The 20,795-nt window shown below is 39.5% G+C and overlaps 1 protein-coding gene across 1 annotated transcript in view; it reads right to left on the bottom strand.

The window, feature by feature from the left end:
• Nucleotides 1-13,204: 13,204 nt before the first annotated feature.
• Nucleotides 13,205-20,795, bottom strand: part of LOC127364194 (dapper 1-like) — a 31,703-nt gene continuing 24,112 nt past the window's right edge. The window contains exons 3-4 of the mRNA XM_051401557.1: nucleotides 18,532-18,661; nucleotides 13,205-16,950 (exon numbers count right to left, since the gene is read on the bottom strand). Of these exons, the coding sequence (XP_051257517.1) occupies nucleotides 15,299-16,950; nucleotides 18,532-18,661 (1,782 nt within the window). The 3' untranslated portion in view covers nucleotides 13,205-15,298. The remainder of the gene's footprint in view (nucleotides 16,951-18,531; nucleotides 18,662-20,795) is intronic.

Raw genomic sequence — 20,795 nt, 5'->3', positions numbered from 1 at the left:
ACATCGATTACTCCCAACTCTGCCAATAGCCCTCTGAATTTTTTACTAATTGTGGACTTCTGTATCCCACCGGCCGAACAGTCGGGTTGTGGGTTTATTCTGAGATTTAGGTCTCCTCCTCAAATCAAAATGCCTTCCCCCTCTGATGTCATCAAATCAAACATTTGCCCGAAAATATCTAGTCTGATTCTGGGGGTGCCAGTTCTCCCTCTAACCTCCCCTTTTTTCTGGGTTGCCATATTCGCTGATTTTCCGTCTCCTCTGTCCAATGTTTACCCCTTATGCTACAAAATTGGCAAACTGTCCTAAAGATACAAAAGCAAACCTAATCACTAATATGAGTGTTATTATTATTTTAAAGTATTATTATAGCTGCGGTTACTGTCCCCCATCGTTGCTGTTGTCATGTTCATCATCATCAGTCACTACTATTAGTGTAGTTGTTGCTACTGTTGTTGCTGTGCACCTGTCTGTCTATCTATCTGTCTGTCTCTCTCTCTCTCTCTCTGTCTCTCTCTCTCTCTTTCACCCCAAATGGACGAGACAGACGACCACCCACCTAGAGCCGAAGGATCTGTTCTAGGTTTCTGCCTTTTAACAGGCAGTTTTTCCTTGCCCTTGTCGCCAAGTGCTTGCTCATGGTGGTACTGTTGGGTCTCTGTAAATAATGTTATAAAGAGTTCGGTCTACACCTGCTCTATTTGGAAAGTGTCCTGAGATAACTTCTGTTATGAATTGGCGCTATACAAATAAAATTTAATTGAATTGAATTGAATTGATGAACTAGTGATTAACCAGAAAACTTCCTTGCATGGGGTTTGCGTTTCGACCCTATCTGAGTCCTGATGACAGGTCCGCTCTGAGGGGTGTCCCCTTCCTACTAGGGGAAGTGGGCCCTCTGTGCTGAGGTCAGCTTTGTCCATGTGACCAACAGCTCCAAGAAAAAAACAAAAGGAAATAAACTAAAGAGCTACAGCAAAACAAAAGCCTCCCCGACTTTTGATAAAATATGTAGAGGAAATTGCACTTTTAAAATGAGCATAATTAAGTAACCCAACACAACTTAAATGAATAGATGTCCATTTCTTACCTTAATCATGTGCAGAACATAATCCAAGTACACAGAAACTATTCAAACCTTGTCCTTAAATCCGAAGTCCATCTGACTTTGTCCTAGTCCCTCCTAAAGGTTTGCAGTGTTTGTTTAAATCTGGGTTCTGTCTCTTTGGATGATTAATCCTTTTTAGCTCGGCTGGCCTGCCAGGTTAGGCGCCTGATCCTCTCTAGTCCACTCTCCATGGGTTTCACCATCGTCCCCCGAAACCCTTTCCTGTCCATGTCCTTAGTCGCCTCTTCAGCCGGGTTGTGAGTGCTGATTTCTCCCTTGTAAAACACTTGTAGTTTTTAGTGTAGTCATGGTCCAGAAACACCTTCTTCTCCTCGTACACAAAGCCTCTTTTCTGCCATGCTATCTTTATTATCTCTTCTTTGCTTCTAAAACTCATGAATCTTACCACAATAGATGTCGGTGGGGAATCCGGAGGGGCCGTGACACTAGCGCCCGATGGGCTCTCTCGATCTGGAGGTGAAGTGATGGAGGCAACTCCAACTTTTCTCTCAGGAGATTCTCAATAAAATTAATCATCGACGTGATATTGTCCTCCGCTCCTCCTTCACCCCATGAATCCTGACGTTTTCCCTCCGCGAGCGTCCCTCCTGATCCACCAGTCTGTTCTCAAACCGTTTCTGTAGCTCCAGGAGTTCAAGTGTAGCATCCTCAACACACTGCAAACGCTCCTCAGCTTCCTTTATCCGCCCCTCGGCATTATCAATCCTGTTATTTGCCACTCTAATGTCTTCCTTAATTTCTTTTAGAGTGTCTGAATTTTCACGACGGAAATCTCGCAGTTCACTGAGTATCTTCTCCAGGCTTGCCATGCTTTGAGTGGCCTTTTTGCCCAGATCTGTTAGCTCTGATGCTAATGTATCTTCGTTGTCGCCGCTTCCACTGGCGTTTACCTCGGGTTTTTGAGACTTTCTTCCTAATTTTCCTCTCAGCATAGTCTTCATCCTCTCTGATTTATATTTAACCTGTATGCCAGTTGCTTTTTGACAAGTGAACAGGGCGTTCAAAAGTTTAAGTTGGGGAGCTCACTTTTTATGCTGCCGCCATAGTAGAGGTGCACTGGAAGTCTATCACGTTATGCTTTTTATAAGGTTCATTATTAGAAGGTAGGGCAGCTCAGTTTCAAGTTAAAATACACTGCTCCACATTTTCAAACCAAACTTGATTAATGGTAGTATATATTATATTTTTTCACAGTAAAAACTTTATTTACACCATCACTAAGACTCTTCACTGATTCTCTTAAATTTGCAGACACGATCGGCACACATCATTTGGTCAGTAACATCTGTAACTAACCTGTAAGGAAGTGTACACATATTGACTGTCCAAGTCCCACAGTTTACCCTTTTTATCCTCTCTGTGGATTGCCTAAAGCCACAGATTTTTTCTTTTACCGTCCTTCATTGACAGTAAAGAAAATCTTCAACTGGCTTTTTTTTATTGTTTGATTTGCAAAATTTGACGCAGCAGGTTCTAAGCATAGTACCATTAGGTATTTTTACAGCGCTTGTCTTATTCTTAAGACAAGAAAATGTTATGGACGCATGTCAGACCAAGTTATTTTTAAGAAATAACCAATTATTGATTTCTAATGCCACCTTTAGATATTTCTATTCAATTATTTACTAATGTGCCAATATAATGTAATGTTTTTGAGTTCAAATATCTTCATTTGGGGGCTTTTCCAAACAAATATAATGTATAATTGTTTGCTATTAAATCAGCTTATATTTCTGCCACCCCTTAAATTCTCCATGCCACCCTCTGGACACCACATGAATATTTCTCTAGATCTGCCCCTGTATATCATCAATGTAGAGACATACATTATTTCCATTTGATCTAAATAAAGCGGAACCTTCACTTCCTCACAGCACGGGAAAACAAACAAACAGTCCGATGGAATGGCAAGACAGCAAAACAGAACAAGAATTATGATATGTAATAAATATATAAAATAAAATAATGTTGTATCTATTATTCTATGTACTTGAAAACAAATCTATCTATTAAAATCAATTTAATTCTATATTTTCCTCTGAGAGTAGAAGCCACCGTTATTGAGGTTTGGCTAAATGAAGAGAATCGGGTGCCAGGTCAGGACATAACGTTATGCTCATTTTAGTTGATGAAATGTTAACTGGTTACTCATTTTTACAACGGGAGAATGTAACAGCAATGATAAAAATTTAAAAAGTAAACTTTATTTGTTTACACATCATTTTTTTCTCAAAGCCACAGGGTGCCACTGGAGAGGGGCTAAAGAGCCAAATACAGATCTGGAGCCAAGGGGGGCCTACCTCTGAGATTGGGCCCAGAGTTTTGCAGCCACAGTGGTTTCTTGTACACACTTGGGACAGGAGGGTGAGGTGAGGGTGTTGCAATTAGCAACTTTACTTAGATGCCACTACATTCTACACTCTTGTCCTTTAAAATAATGGCAGCTTATGCATGTCATTTTTAACTTTTTCATGGATGTTTTATATCTGCAATAAAATGCACTAGTGCCTCTGGTGAATCCCTTGTAATAAGTTCTTGTTTAGTGTTGATGAAGTAACTCTTAAGCCCTATTCAATACTTTTCTTTCAGATGCAGCCAATAAGAAATTAAGTCATGAACACAGCATGGAGGAAACAAAGCAGGAGGTAAGCCTAGCTGACATTAAGCACTCATGTCCATTTAGGCAAAGTCCATCGAGCGGAGAAAACTGCAGTAAAGGCCTCATTACCTACTTTCAGCACTCAATTTTCCCATTTAGGCAAAGTCACAATCAGCAAAACTGTGTCTTGAGCTGTAGCCTACTAAAATGCCCAAATTTAATTTAGTATTATAACTCCTCCACCATCATCATCATGGTTGCTTTCAGACACCTGCACGGAGCTAGCTAACATTTTTACCTGTTTGGCTAACTAGTAATTAGTGGACCTAACGGCAGGACTCTTGTCAGACATGGACAGGTGAGTTGTTGAGTGAGAATATTCTTTCTCTGCTCTCTGAACTTTTTAATTCAATTAAAGAGAGGAGAGAGAGAGAGAGAGAGAGAGAGAGAGAGAGGGAGAGAGAGAGAGAGACAGACAGACAGACAGGTGCACAGCAACAACAGTATTGGCAATGGCAATCTATCAGGACCATGGCAGGAGGCTCCACCAGGATCGATAAGAACCTGCGAGACGAGAAAGCACAAGAACTCTGGGGAAGAAGTGAAGTTAGTAACATGCATTAATGGAACATGAATGAGTGCAGAAAGAGAGAGGAAGAGAGGAACTCCATTGGAAATCCCCCGATAGTCTAGGCCTATAGCAGCATAACTAAGGGATGGTTCAGGCCTCACCTGATCCAGCCCTAACTGTAAGCTTTATCAAAGAGGAATGTCTTAAGCCTACTCTTAAATGTGGTGAGGGTGTCTGCCTCCCGAACCACAACTGGAAGCTGATTCCACAGGAGAGGAGCTTGGTAACTGAAGGCTCTGGCTCCTGTTCTACTTTTAGAGACTATAGGAACCACAAGTAGCCCAGCATTCAGAGAACGTAGTGTTCTAGTGGGGTAATAGGGTACTATGAGCTCTTTAAGAAATGAAGGGGCCTGACCATGAAGAGCTTTATAGGTGAGGAGGAGGATTTTAAATTCTATTCTACATTTTACAGGGAGCCAGTGCAGAGAAGCTAGTACAGGAGAGATGTGATCTCTTTTTCTAGTTCCTGTCAGTACTCGTGCTGCAGCGTTCTGAATTAATTGGAGCATTTTAATGGACTTATTGAGGCAACCTGATAATAAAGAGTTGGGGCCAAGAACAAGAATTTCGTTTTTTTCTGAGTTTAACATCAGAAAATTGCAGCTCATCCAGGATTTTATGTCCTTAAGACATGTTTGTAATTTAGATAATTGATTAATTTCATTGGGCTTGATTGATAGATATAACTGCGTATCATCTGCATAACAGTGAAAGTTAATGGAGTGATTCCTAATAATGTTGCCTAAAGGGAGCATATATAAAGTAAATAGTATTGGTCCAAGTACAGAACCTTGTGGAACTCCATGACTAACTGTAGTATTTATTGAAGATTCATCGTGAACATGTACAAACTGCGAACGATCTGATGAATATGACTTAAACCAGCTTAGTGCGGTTACTTTAATGCCAATTTGATGCTCAAGTCTCTGTAAAAGAATATTATGGTCAATGGTGTCAAATGCAGCACTAAGATCTAATAATACAAGTACAGAGACAAGTCCATTGTCTGAAGCAATCAAAAGGTCATTATTAACCTTAACCAGAGCTGTCTCTGTGCTATGATGAACTCTAAATCCTGACTGAAAATCCTCAAATAAACTATTGTTATGTAGAAAGTCACACAACTCTTTGGTGACTGTTTTTTTTTTTTTACAGTTCTATTGTTAGAAGACAGACAGAGCTGAGTGACTGTCTATAAAAGTATATATTATAGTAATATTATATCATTTTGCTGAGATGTTAATAAAGATAATATTATAAACTTGTATACTTTTATACATACTGATTTTAAAACCTGTTTGACAACGATTGAAAACTTGCCAAATCATAAATTGGCAAAAACTTTTACTTTTTAAACCCCCATTGTTTAACAGACACCATAGGTTTTTTGTGTTTTTCTTGTTTTATTGTATTTTATTTGTTGTATAATTTAATATCAATTTTTAAGTAAATTATTAAGTATACAATAAGTAAACATTTTATGATGAAACGTTTTGTATACATGTTTTGGAAGTCCATGTATTGAATGCCTATTTTCGTAATAAAGTTTAAAAAAGAGTCTGTCTTTTTATTCATTTACTTTTTGCTGCAATCAAGACACCTAACACTTTATAATGAGTACACACTATTAAGCATTAGTTAAGCATAAATAAATAATGAAATCATCATTTATAACGCATGAATACACATTAGTATGTAGTTTATAAACACAGTTAAAAATGTTTTATTCATCATTGATAAGCACATTGGTTATGGATTAGTAAATACTGAATTCATCATTTATAAAGCATGTTTCTGCTGTAAATAGTCATTACTAAGTTATTAATGCAGGAATTCATGAATTGAGGCAGTTACAAAGCACTTACTACTCGTTAATTAAGTATTTTGCGCGAGCTCATCTAAAGTGAGCACTATCTATGGCTTATTAAGCATTTACAAATGAGATATAAAGGCTGACAATGCCTCGAGACTCACAAAATGTTCAGTTATCTTAACAGACGAAGGAGAGACACAACACAAAGGGATCTAGAACATATTGTATTGATATTTATTGCAACTTCCCAACATACTGTATGAAGACGAACAAGGGTGGTTTATGAAGACATGCTATTGTTGTGATGTTATCTGTTTGGGACATGTACGTTGAGCTTGCAATCCCGCTCTCAGCACGTCATCATCATCATATTTACGTTAACTCTCAGAAGCAACTCTGGAGAAAGCACATTGGAGTCGGCGGCCATCAGCGGCACTAGTGGTGACAGCAGAGAGCAGCTGCAGGTGTTTGCTCTCGCTCCCCGTCTAATGTTACTAACGTTACCGACCCACCCGCGGTGGCTAAGCCGACTTGCCGCTGCTAGGCACTCACCTCGCCCGGCTAGACGAGACTAGACTAGGTCGGCTTACCCACCGCGGTAAGCCGACGTCTGAATAGTCTGAATAGTGGATGTGCAAGTGCATGCAGAAATGTACAGTACAATGAAGAGTAAAACATTTATAACTGTGATTATAAACCACATAGTAATGACTATTTACAGCAGAAACATGCTTTATAATGATGAATTCAGTATTTACTAATCCATAACTAATGTGCTTATCAATGATGAATAAAACATTTTTAACTGTGTTTATAAACTACATACTAATGTGTATTCATGCATTATAAATGATTATTTCAGTATTTATTCATGCTTAACTAATGCTTAATAGTGTGTACTCATTATAACGTGTTACCCATACATTTAATATTATTCAAAATATTAAACTAAACAACAAAATGCATGTCCAGTCAGGCAGACTGGGCCCAAGGTGGGCTCCTTTGTAGCTGAAGAGGACACCCCTGTCTCTTCAATCTGTTGTTTAATGGCCCTCATATGAGCAACACTGCAACAACACAGCAGAAATACCCTTTATCCTCTTATACACTCTCTGGTTGCTGGCAGTGACTGACAACTCAACAAGTCAAACACGTCTGTAGCCACTAATTTCACTACAGTGTTAACTAGAGGGGCCATTAACCCCTTAAAGAAAAGACCCTATCAAGTTACACCCGGGACCATGTGAGTCCAACACGTGGCCTATAGAGGGCAGCAGAGCCACACATACCACTGGTAACGCAGGCCCTGTGGTGAAAATATGCATGTTACGTAAAATAGTATATTGATCCAAAACAGGCATAGGTAGACGATATATCTGTTAGTGTATAAATGTCTGTCTTCATAATAAAAGAATAGTGAACATAAACTGTTCTTTATTCTGCATAGAACCTTCTTGAAAGAACAGTGGGGGATCTGGAACAGCACTGACAATCACTTTGAAGTTTCATAGACATCGATAGTCATAGACTGACAATAAAAGCTCACTGTGAGATTCTGTGAATCTTCTTACAAACCAACTATTAATCAATAAGTTTAATAATAATAATAATTTAGAAGATCTAAAATATTTTTTTCGTTGCAGGTTATAAACACTAGACCTGTGTTCTGCATGTAGATATATACTTTATTAATCCCCTATTGGAGAAATTGTTCTGTTCTTTTTTATTTTTTTAATACACGCACACAGGCTGAAATGCACACTTGTGGACATGCAAACAGGGAGAGAGATGGTGGAGTGATGGGCTGCCACGTTAGCAGCACCCCATGAGCAGTTTCTTGGGGTTAGGTTGCCTTGCTCAAGGGGGTACTTACATTTTCTTTACCCGTTTTAACAAAATGCAAAAGGCACAAAACAGTTGTGTTTATATTCAATTAAATTTTCAATTAAATATATTGGTTTTTTTTTTATTATTTAAGGTAATTATACTCTAATGAAAACATTAATATTATATTTCTGACAATAGATCCTCATAAATGTTACACACAAAACTTTTAGGAAATTTACATTTAAAAGAAATTTTAAGAAAAATGTTTAGAGATTTTAGGGCTAGGTTTAGGGTTCCAAGACAGTCAGCATGTTTTAAAATTTGCTTGACATTTCATTCTTTTCCCTTCAGAATGATATGCTGATATCGCCACAGTCAGCAGAAATGACAAACACTCCCTACACATAAAGAACCCCTGACAGAGAGGCTGTGTGGTGGTGAAATGAGAACTATTAAGAATGTCAGGCAATGTCTGACATCTGATTATATGAAGCAATAATACTGTAGATAGTGTGGCCAGCTTCCAGTCTGAAATGTATGTGAGATATACACTAACTTCTCTAGCTCGGTCTGACATTTATCAGAGTTGAATTTAAAGCTCTGGGGGGAGGGGGACCCTGGGGAGAAGTTGTCAGAGGTTGGTTAACATTTTCCAGGGATTGGAAAAACATTGCTTACACTGAGCCACACTCAGTTTGTCTCTTTTGTTTGTCTTTCTCTCTTGTCTACTCTGACGGTTCTGTCGTCCCCTCAGGACTGTTTTTATATTAATCCTAGACTAAACATCAGACTCAACTGCTGCTGCTGCTGCTACAAAGCAAGGGGACTGGAAGAAACCCATGTGGCAAAGTATTTCATCAACAGATATACTGGTAAATTATCTTGACTTTGAGGATACATGCACACAAGCACCAAGATGAGATATTTTTTAAACTTTGTGCCTCAAATGTTTTCAGTTGTAATGAATGGAAACTTAAGAGCAAATTCCCAAAATTTGTCTGTGAGGGAGCAATTCAATTCAATTCAATTCAATTCAATTTTATTTGCACAGCGCCAATTCATAACAGAAGTTATCTCAGGACACTTTTCAAATAGAGCAGGTCTAGACCGAACTCCTTATAACATTAAGCAGCAAATGAGCTCAGTGTCCAGAAATAGGTGGAGCAGCCCTGGCTAAAAGAACTCCATGATCCACAAACTCTATCACACTTGCAGTCTTTTTTAAAGGAAGAAGACAGAAGTAACACACTGTATATTAGGACTGCCCTGGCTGAAGGTTTTCAAGTCAACTAGTAGTTGTTAGTTGAAGCCAATAGTCAACTAGTCGTTGCACATTTATTTAATTGTTTAAATAGATGTATTTCTACAGGCGGCTCTTATATATAAATGATAACAGCAAACGCTATATCAAACAGCCAGCATGCAACATTTAGTTCCTTTATGCCTGAACCTGTTGTGTTTTTATCATCCATGCCAGAGTCTTGGATGGAGCCACAGTAAATCACCTGGCCTCCAGGAGGCTGCTGAGCCTGACTCTGTTGCCTGCTTGCCCCACTCTGGCTCTGGTGCTCATTCTGGTCCAGCTCCCTGGCAGCTGGGTCCTCCCTCCCAGCAGTCCAAAGCTCCTGTGCCACTAGTGAAAACAAACGTCCCCCGAGTTCACAATCTGACTACAATCAATAAACAGGACCACAAACTAGCTCGTGCAGTTAGCACATGCAGCAATGCACAAGTAAGTGACTCCAAGTGTTACAAGAAAAAATGTCTGTGTTGCAACAGTCGCCTGTTACGAGTTGTAGGTCTCAAATGGAGTTTACTTTTTTTTGGTCCACAGCTATCTGAATAATAAGTGAGTCGACTAAGACTATTCTTATCAGAATATAACAGTTTTGTGAACTGCCCATCATTGAAACAAAATAAAAACCGTCTTTGTAAGCCGTCTGCGATAGCAACACAGGCAGAGGGAGTGTGACACCATAACTCTACTATATCTTTACATAGAGAATAGTTGTGTAATGCTATATTCATGTTCTAAATCTCATATATATAAGCTTCAAGACATATATTGTTGTGGTTCCTGCTCTTAATGCACTCATTAAGTTTCATGTTCATTGTGCTGAAACAATTGGTTAAAGGCAGTTGTATCATTTCTAGAACCAAGTTTCAGTTCAGTTTAGTCACCTTCTGTTGCTAGGTAACAAATGGATGTTGGCTAGCTTGTTGCCATAGTAATTTTGATTGTGCAATTATAAACAAATCAATGATCTTCCTCTGTTTTTTAACTCAATAGCGTTGAATAATAAACTCCAATCATCATTGATTGTAGGGGCTAAAAATAAGGTGCAGTAGAGCGACACAATGGGTGATGACAATGTGCTGATTTGAGGCTGATAATGTTTGATACACTGGTCGGTAAAGAGGTGTTTGGCGCAGGCCGTATGGAATGGAATGGAACAGAGGTGACTTTAGCAGGAAGACAGAAAATAGAAAATGATGGAGAAGAAAATGGGCTGTGCCTCAAATTGCTTTCCTGTTGCTTTGTCTATAGGGACAGCAATTGAAAAAAAAAGTTGGTTCCAGAGATTTGAAATGTGAATGAACTGGGTAGAAGTAGGGAAAAATCAAAGAGGCTGGAGAAGAAAAAATAGGTCAATCACTCTGTATCCCCAAAAGTGCCAAAAATAAAAGCCCCTCTGTCTCCTCTCTCACCATCACCCTCTCTGTCTGGCTAATCAAAGCCAGATGTATGTGCACGAGGCCTTCATTCAACCCACCCTCCCTCCCTCACCGTCTCTCTGTTTCTTTTTCTCTGTGTGGGTTTCCTCCTCAGGCTCAGTGCCTCTCTGTTCTCCCCTTCGTCTCCTCCTCCTCCTCCTCCTCCTCTCTTGCCTCTCTCCCCCTTGCTCTCTGGCAAAGCAGGAAATACTACAGGTTCCTGGCCCTGAAGGGAGCAAATTTCTTCTAACCACTAACAGATGGAGGGTTGAAGGAGGGAAGGGATGGATATGGGAGTGAAAGCATGGCGTTTGGGAAAATGTTGGTAATATGGAGATAGATTGTGAGATGATAAAGAGCTTCAAATGCTGCAGAAGTGAGAGGTTGTATTCTTTACCATTGGAGTGTTGGTGGATGAGCCAATCCTCCTCTTCTTTCCTCTTTTTCTTTCCTTTCACCCTGTCCCTCTTTTCCACTTCAATGAACTAAGGCAGCTGGAACTGATTCCTAATGTCATGAAACAGCCCAGCCGATAGAAAACCCTCTGTACTCTTTCTCTCTCACACACACATCAGTATACTTCTTTCTACATGAGAGGGGGCTTAAGTGTGATAGATGAGTGCGTGTGCTGAGTAAGGACTGTATATTCATGTATATGTGTGTTTATACTATGTGTACTATTTGTGTGTGTGTGTGTGTGTGTGTGTGTGTGTGTGTGTGTAGTAGCAATGGTGATGTAGTATATGAGCTCAATTACTTTTTAAGACAGACAAAAGTTTATACTGTACATGTGGTTTATTGGTAGTATCCTACTAATGACTGGTGTAGCTTTATAATTATAACAGTAGCAGTAGTGGCAGTAATTGTACATTGGTCATAGTAATAGTATTAATAGCATGAGTAGTACTAATAGTTTTAGTAGCTAGCAGTTGTACTATAGCTACAACTAGTATTAGTTTTGTTGGTATCAGTGCAGTAGTAGAGGTAATATCAGTAGAGGTTAGTACACACTGTAACATTATATCAATAACAAAATCAGCATTCTACCGCCTTAAAAATATTGCAAGGATCAGACACATGTCACAGAGAAACTAGTACATGCATTTATCTTTAGCAGGCTGGACTACTGCAATGGTCTCAGGTCTGTCTAAGACAGCAATCATATCTGCAGCTGATCCAGAATGCTGCTACCAGGGTTGTGAAAAAGACCAAAAAAGCTCAGCATGTAACTACAGTTCTCAGATCACTTCATTTTCTATCATTCTAGTGCTTGTCCTTAAGTGTCTGAATGGTTTAATTCCAAGATACACATAGACAGACCCAGTACGAACCTTGCAGAACTCTGAGGTCGACTGGTTATGGATTACTGGCTGTGCCCAGTCTTAAAACTAAGCGTGGGGAAGCTGTGTTTACTTTCTGTGCTGGGCAAATGAGGAACAAACTGTCAGAAGAGCTAAGACTTGAAACATTGCTGACTACATTTAAACGCAAGTTAAAGACAATTGCTTTAAATTAATGTAATTTTTTTTTAACTAAATTCATGTACTAGTTTGTTTTATTGTTTGTCTGGATGATTTTATTGTTTTGCTGGTATCACTGTAGTAGTGCAGTAATAGAGGTATTAGCCTAGTAGTTGTAGTATTAGTACTAATAGTAGCATTAGCAGTTATACTATAAATGGTATAGTAGCACTGGTACTATCAGTAGAAGTATTATCAGTATAATTGTTGTAATAAAGTATTAATAATTGAGTAGTAACAATAGTAGAAATACATACCTAGGAGTAGTTGTAGTTGTATTAGTAATAGAAGTAGTAGTAGTATTAGCAGCTGCAGTAATGGTGGTTAAAGTAGTAGCAATGGTGGCATTACCAAATGTAGAGCAGTAGCAGTCATAATGGTAGTTTTATTAGTAGCAGCAGCAGTGATAAAAACAGTAAAGTTGTAGTTACAGCAGTAGTAGTAGCAGTAGTTGTATTTGAAAAACTGCCTTAACCATGCAAAAGCAATAAATCTCTAAAAGAGTCTCATGAATCAGGACATCCAGAGGATCAAACTTCCCCTACAGTTCACTTCCTCTGTACTGTTTGTGACAGTTAGGAGAGGAAAATTACATCTTAAACAAACCAATGTTCCTCCTGAGCCCTTAACTCTCCACTTTAACCCCTCCTCTCTGTCACCTCCCCCACTCCCTTACTCTCATACTTCAGTCATTCAACACTTCCATCACTTACACCAGGGCTGCTAACGTGTGTGTGTGTGTGTGTGTGTGTGTGTGTGTGTGTGTGTGTGTGTGTGTGTGTGTGTGTGTGTGTGTGTGTGTGTGTGTGTGTGTGTGTGTGTGTGTGTGTTACCTGTGTCACAGTGTGTGGTCTGCCTGGGGATATTTACATGGGCTGGCTATTTGGTAACACAGAGTGTGATACATTGAACTACTGGTTGATGTGGAAATGTTTTCGTAGAATAATAATAATAAAAAAAGACAAGTATTGCTTTGGAACTTTTAACACTTTAATATCATACACTGCATTTTGTCAAAGACATTTTATACAAAAAGAAGCTAATAGTGAGTTGGCTAGTGCACTTTAAATGATAATACTGTCAAATAGTCAAAGTGACACGGTAACGTTAAATACATTCTTTGGGCTGGCAAAATTCTATTAGTCTGCAAGTAGCTAACTATTAAACATAAACTGTTGCTACTTAACATTTTAAACAAGGTCCTTCAAGAATACTTATTTTTATTTGAGTGAGACATTTGATTTGGCCAAAACTTTAAAAAAAATACTGCTAAAAAATATTGCTACTGCAGTATCTTGCTGGTTTGTGTCTGCTGCTACATTAAAATGTCAAAGATTCACAGACTTCTTTTTGGCTAAAAGTCGGCTCTACAGTGAGATTTACTCTCTCAACCACAAATTTCAGACAAAATGTCTCACAAGCACTTTGTACTGCACTAATAATCCTTCACAACTACTTACTATAGACTGTGGTCACATGTCACCATATCTGTCAGACAAATTTAGTTCCACTCACAATATATTTAATAGCTGAGTGTTTATAAAGAAAAACGTGTAGGAATCACAAACTTTTGGTTGTTTGTCTTTAGTTGGCCTACTCTTTAATGACAGTATGACTTAATTTAATAATAACAAGTATGCTTCATTTGAGCAACAAAAGAGGATTTCACGGTCCAAATACAAGGGAACCGTGGCCTGTCTCAGCATTGCAAATTACTGTATTTTCAACAATAAGTTTCCAATGTGCATATGTGTGTTTGATGAAAGATTTGCTTAAAATAGGACAGAAGCTAGTATGGAAAGCTTGGAGACAAAGGGTAAATGTAGGATAACCTGGCAACTAAAAACATACTTTTTAAAGAACAGATATCAGTGCATTACAAAGTGTTGGTTATGCAAATGATTAAACTGCCTTAACTGCACAAATCATGTGCAGTTAAAACTGTTGAGATTTGGTGAGATTTTGGTGCATTTTAACTGCACATGATTTGAGTGATTGACCTCATACAAACAAGCCACGCAAAAGAGTAAGAAAAGTTAAGATAAGAATACTAAAATGTTCTCGTATAAAGATCAATCTCCCTTACAATTGGGGCTGGGTACTGAACATCAATACTTTTATGCAACTGATGAATTGCTTTGATACTATCAAGTATTAAAAACCTCACATCGTAGAGGCATGCAAATAACACACTATGTTGGGCTCATTGTTTTGTTTTTTTTACTGTAAAATACTTATCTGCACAGATAACTACGGTATCTTTGTGCTGCTTGTTAGCTAGTCTAGCTAACCTGTATCTGCTCAACATTTAAGTCCGTTCACCACATCGTCAGCTGGGATTGGAGCTCCAGCGCATCCTCTGCGGCAAACATGGTGTTGCTTTCACACTGACGGTAAACAGAGAGAAATACACCTAAAGTCGTCGGACCCCGGCGAGCTGCTCTTTAGCCCGGAGGCTACAATGGCCTATTGCCTTTACCGTTTGTTATGAGTGTTCATTTTGAAAGTTATTCATATTTTTATATACTCACATACTGTACAGATATTCCATCTTCATTTCCCTGGTCTTTGAATCGCTTCCTCCTTTGAAGTGAGTAATTGTACCGTAATGTGTAATGTAATTTTCCTTCTAGCATTCAGGAATCAGTACCAGTATCGAAATATTTATAATGATACCCAGCCCTACTTACAATGGTGGGTATATTGGGGATTAATCTGTGCATGGCTGGAAATTAAAATCATTAGATACAGTTCTCCGTGACCTCAAAGACAATGTCTCCATGGAAAATTATAAACTTCAGTGACTGTGTGCATATGTCTGGGTGGGGATATTTTGGGGCCAATGTGGCCAAATGCTAATATCAAAGACTGATATGGTGATAGCTATTTCCTTTATTGTTTGTTAAGGCTGATCTAAAACTATCCAATCAATTCAGTCAGCCAAGATCACAGTACTTTCATGCACATATTGATTTTTAAATTCACTTTAGTTTGTGGTCCATTATTCTACATAGTCCAAAACTCTGCAGCTCGTGCTCTTTCAGTTTGGCAAGTATTACGCTTTATACAGTGGTCATTACTTTTAGTGAACCAGTGCGGAAGCGAAGAATCTTCTTTTTAAGGGCATGTGAGGCCTTAATCTTGACAAAAGCCTTGGGCTGCAGAGGTGCTCCAGGTGGGGCAGGAGGTGATGGGAGGGAAAGTTGAGGGGGTAGTTGTTGGGGCCAAACCAGACCACCACTCTCATCTGAGTCACTGGACAATGAGCTGGAATCTGGAGAGTCAGCTTCGCTCATGCTGGACTCAGACTCACCCGGCCCTGGGTGAGGGTAGTCCTCACTAGGTTGACACGGTAGAACTTGGTCCCTCTCTAACTGGTACTCCATGTGCTGATGATGGTGTGAGTGGTGGTGGTGTGGGTAGGCATATGATGCATGTGTAGGGCGAGATTTGCGGGTGCGCCTTCCACAATGGTCCCTTTGGTTTGAAGCTGAGGAGCCTTGCATAGGTGCTTGCATGGGTTGCTGGTCACCCTCATCTTGGCTAAGCTCCAGGGTGGATTGCCAGCGCCGATAGTTACCACTTCCTTGCTGTTGTTTCTTGCTCCTAGATTGACTACTGCGGCTTCCCCTTCCGCCGCTTCCACTTCCTCCACCATCTCTCTCCACTGTATTGTACTTCCGCTCTGGAACCCTTTGCAGGCTGTTCTCTGACTGAGACCTACATGCTTTCTTTCCTGGCTTCCTGCTGGCACCACTTTTGTCTTCATTAGAGCGGCACTTCTTTGGGCCCACTCTGGATCTTGAGTGTTGGATCTGAGATGTTGAGGGGTTCTGCTCTTGATGGTGATGGGCTCTTTCTGGGGAATATGTGCTTCGGTTGGGTTTGGGCATCGCAGAGCCCTTGTGGGGGTTGGGGTGGTGATGAGCATAAGCTCTGGTGGAGGCTCGGCAGGGCTGGGCTGGAATATACTCTGCGTTGACCAGCTGCTCATCGGGTGAAGGCAGTTGGTGAGGCTTTGACAGAGGTGGAGGAGAAGGGTAGTTGTGGAAATGTTGGGGTGAATCAGGCTCGCTATTGCTGGAGTCTGGGTGGGCTTGCAGCACTCTGAAAGATGGATAGTCCAGCATGGTTGAGCGGGAGCTGTTAATCACGGAGGCCTGCCTGGGCCTGTCATAAAGCCCTGGTTGAGGCTGGACACTTTGCTGGAGATAGTGGTGGTACGGGGGTGGGGCATCTTCAGTAAACCCTGTCCCTTGGTAACGTTCCTGATCAAGATTATGGCAAGCCTTTGGAGCAGTTCCCTCTGGGCACTGGGATTTGGTAGAGGCCTCTTGAATAGACCCCGACTTTGGTGAATGTTGCTCTTGCTCCTTGTGGCATAAACTACTCTGCCTCACCACACTGACAGCTCGGGCATCATGTGCCAGGCTGGTGCGGGGTTTTGAGGGCCGTGAGGGTAGGGCTCTGCGTTGGATCAATCCAAATATATAAGTCTCTACCTTCTGGGCCTGTTGGTAATCTTCCTGACTGGGGTCAACATCCTTAATCTCCCACAAAACATCAGTGACCGTGGCTCGTCTTGTTGGGTCTGACAGCCATGTTTCTCCTGTCTCTATCTCTTCTGTCCCCCCAGGGGCTGAGAGGGAACGAGGGACAGCAGGATGGTAATTTGATTCATGAAATCTATTTTGCTTGGCTACAAGGACCTCTCCTGGCAAACAGAGCAAAGACAAAGAAAGTGATCAGAAACATCTTGCTGTTACCACCTCAATAAAATAATTTTGTCTGAGCCAACAAATGCTGACCATCCTGATAGATTGCAAAGACTGTGAATGTGACACCTCTTATTGTATATTATACAGTATGGTGTGGATGCATGAACAACTGTCACATATACTTTGCTTAATGAGAAAGGTGTTTGTGCTGACAAATATCGATTCCCATTAACAAGCAAAAAAGATCCACATCTTTAAATACATGAAAAGCAGTGACCACTGCCTGAATTGGACTAAAAACGTACCAGTGCCAATACCCCAATTCAACACAACGCTAATCCTGACCTTAACCACAACATGCCCCTAAGCCACTGAGTACTGGCATTTTAGGCACTGGCTGTGATTACTTTATACTAGGAATTTGTGGTTAGTGTGATAGTTAGAAGGATATACCTCCTGGAATGATTACAAGAGTAAAATCATGCTATCGTTATACCATCTGAAATACATCAAAACACAATCTCATATAAAGTTTAATGAGAGTAAATTTGAAATTTTAAAATGAAATTATGGAGGGAAAAGATAAAGAGAGGTTAACCTTAAAATCACATAACCAACAATAACAACACACATTTGAAATTAGCTAGTGAATCATTTTCTCATGTTACAGTAATATGTAACCTTGCCGAATGATGTCTTTTGACATAATTGAGTCATGACACTCTCATTTGAATTATTGCTGTTAATATTACTTTATGCACAATTGTTCATACACATAAAAAGTAATGCTTAAGATGATTTGCATCCATGGAAAGGGTTCAGTTTTATTTAATTACTTTTAAACCACACAAATATAGGCTCTGGGCTGTTTTTTATCATTTAGAAATTGTATACACAGCAACTACAGTCTTTTTACAGGACTCTGAGCTTAATGGCAAACCCATTTTAGTTATGTTTCACACATGATTAATTGCTACACAGGCACAATTCATATTCTGTCAGTACACTCGAACATACATTTCAAGCCATCTGTGGTCTTACCAGACACAAGAGTTGTTTAATTATGGTCATGTATAACCAGCATCATGCCTCCATGGTGCAACAAACAGGACTGTTTGTCATTTTAAATCCCAACATGCTCAGATTTGTGTCTTTGTGTTTAGCCACCAAGGATGTGAATTAGATTTGTATGCTTGAAGTTTGTTTGCCAGACACTAAACCGCATCCTTAATGACCTCAGTGTCTACAGCAGGGAGGAAGAATCATTGCTCTTGATAATGACTGTGAGTCATGTTTTGGTGCAACTAAAGCACACAATAACTATCGCTCCCTTCATGCAGCAGCAGCACTGAGCTCATCTTTTTAAATAAAGTCAATATTATTAAAAATAATAATGAGTGATAAGGCACTGGAGGAGATTTGTTTAGTATTTGCACACAGAGAAAACAGACTAAGCTATACACACAATTTTATTGAAGTACTAAAAAAACAATGGTTAAAATAAGCTTATATATTGTCCACCTTAAAAACTGCACATGCTCTCCAGTGTTTTGGAGAAGCAGAGTTGATCGTTTTACCTGAGCTCAGTCGGCTGTCCTCCAGATTAGTTGGAGAATCTGCTGATTTTACCTCAGTGTTCACCTTCAGCTCTGCTACCTGCTGTTCTAAAGACACCTTTACACCCCAGGGCGTACACTGGAGACTGCTCTGAAATACAGAGAGAGACAGACAGAGCGAGAGTCAAGAGGTGGTACTTAGATGGAAATATTCTCTCAAAAGCATTATCAAAACACTGAGCATGCACACAAAACAGAAACTGCTCTAAGTGCCCTTCATTTTTGTACATTCATTCCAATGTTCCATGCTTCACCACTTTACTACACACTCTGGTCAGTGATATTACACCATCAGTGATGAAGAGCAACAGGCAATACTAGTTTATTCATCTACCATGTAGTTGTAGTGTGGCCGTAAAAATCATCTACAATTAACCACGAAAGCAACTAAAGCTGGTCCTTTTCACAATTAAATGTTTGTATCACATTCTATGTATTTTATTTTGCCTACAGCTAATTATAATTGCAATACACCTAAATGGTACAGCCTACTTGTCGTCATAGTGAATGTTTAATGTGGTGGAATTCATGTCATCATGATTTAACCAGCCCGTTCTTACTCCCAAGTTGTCAAATATGGCAGCTTTGTCAGTTGCCCTCACTTCAAACTAGTACACTGTAGGTAACTCTCTAGTGTCATTTCTGGGTGCGCCTGTCTGGCGTTATGTTTTGATATGCTGTGGAAGCATGTGACGTAGTATAAAGGGTGAGAAGGTCCACATATGGAGGTGGTGGTGTGGATGGATGGCTCAAACAAACAGGATTTTCACCCAGGAGGCCGCTGTCTGTGTCCCACGTAAAACCAAAAGTCAACACTGAATGCCTTTTTTTTTTCTTCTCGTTACTGATGTTACGTATGTACGACGGAGTATTAGGGCCAGACTAAGAAAAAGAAAAAATATTTTTGGCAAAATTAATATTCAATTCAATTCAATTCAATTTTATTTGCATAGCGCCAATTCATAACACAAGTTATCTCAGGACACTTTTCAAATAGAGCAGGTCTAGACCGAACTCCTTATAACATTATTTACAGAGACCCAACAGTACCACCATGAGCAAGACCTTGACGACGGGGGCAAGGAAAAACTTCCTGTTAAAAGGCAGAAACCTAGGACAGATCCTCCGGCTCTAGGTGGGTGGTCGTCTGCCTCGACCAGTTGGGGTGAGAGAGAGAGAGAGAGAGAGAGACAGACAGAGACAGACAGTAGCACAGCAACGACAGTAGCAACAACTACACTAATAGTAGTGACTGTTATGAGAATAAAGTCGTAATATTACGATTATAAAGTCGTACGCTAGGACTTTATTCTCTTAATATTACGACTTTATTCTCGTAATGTTACGACTTTATTCTAGCAATATTATGACTTTATTCTCACAATATTACGACTTTATTCAAGTAATATTACGACTTTATTCTCGTAATGTTACGACTTTATTGTTGTAGACCTAATATTATGACTTTATTCTCGTAATGTTATGACTTTATTCTCGTAGACCTAATATTATGACTTTATTCTCGTAATGTTACGACTTTATTCTCGTAGACCTAATATTATGACTTTTTCTCGTAATATTATGACTTTATTCTCATAATAACTTAAAGGTCCAGTGTGTAAAAATTTAGGAGGATCCATTATCAGAAATGGAATATAATATTTATAGGTATGTTTTCATTAGTGTATACTCATCTGAATATAGGAATATTGTGTTTTGTTGAATGAGACATTTTTTCTACAGACACCTTCCATGGAGACTGCCATGTTGAACTACTAATGTTTTTACAGTAACCCAGATCAGACAAACCAAATACTGGCAGTAGATAGGTTCTTTCACAGTTTCTGTGTCTGCAAAAATGATGCCAGGGTTCCTACAGCATCTTGGTTTTAAGGCCACTGACAAAGCTACAGTTATTGATGGGTTGGGAGTGAGAATGTGTTGTATATAAACAAGTAACCAGTTATTTCAAAGCTGGAAAAGTTCCAAAGATCTGTGCATTCTTACTCTACTACTAATAGTAATCTCACTCTTATGGCACTACAGTAAAGCAAAGGACAGTATAATGTGGGAAGAGTTTAATTCACTTTTTGTCCTCATCCAGTCATTTGGATAAAGTTAAAAGAACACCCACTCACCCACACCCCAAGCTGCAATGGTACAATCATGTGAATACACTTAAAATACTCATTCATTTGGAATGTGCATATCAACTCCCTGTTCAT

This window comes from Dicentrarchus labrax, unplaced genomic scaffold (assembly GCF_905237075.1).
Source record: "Dicentrarchus labrax unplaced genomic scaffold, dlabrax2021, whole genome shotgun sequence".
Lineage (NCBI taxonomy): Eukaryota > Metazoa > Chordata > Actinopteri > Moronidae > Dicentrarchus > Dicentrarchus labrax.
Note: the sequence above shows the minus strand (reverse complement) of the source record. Positions and strands in the feature narration are given on the sequence as shown.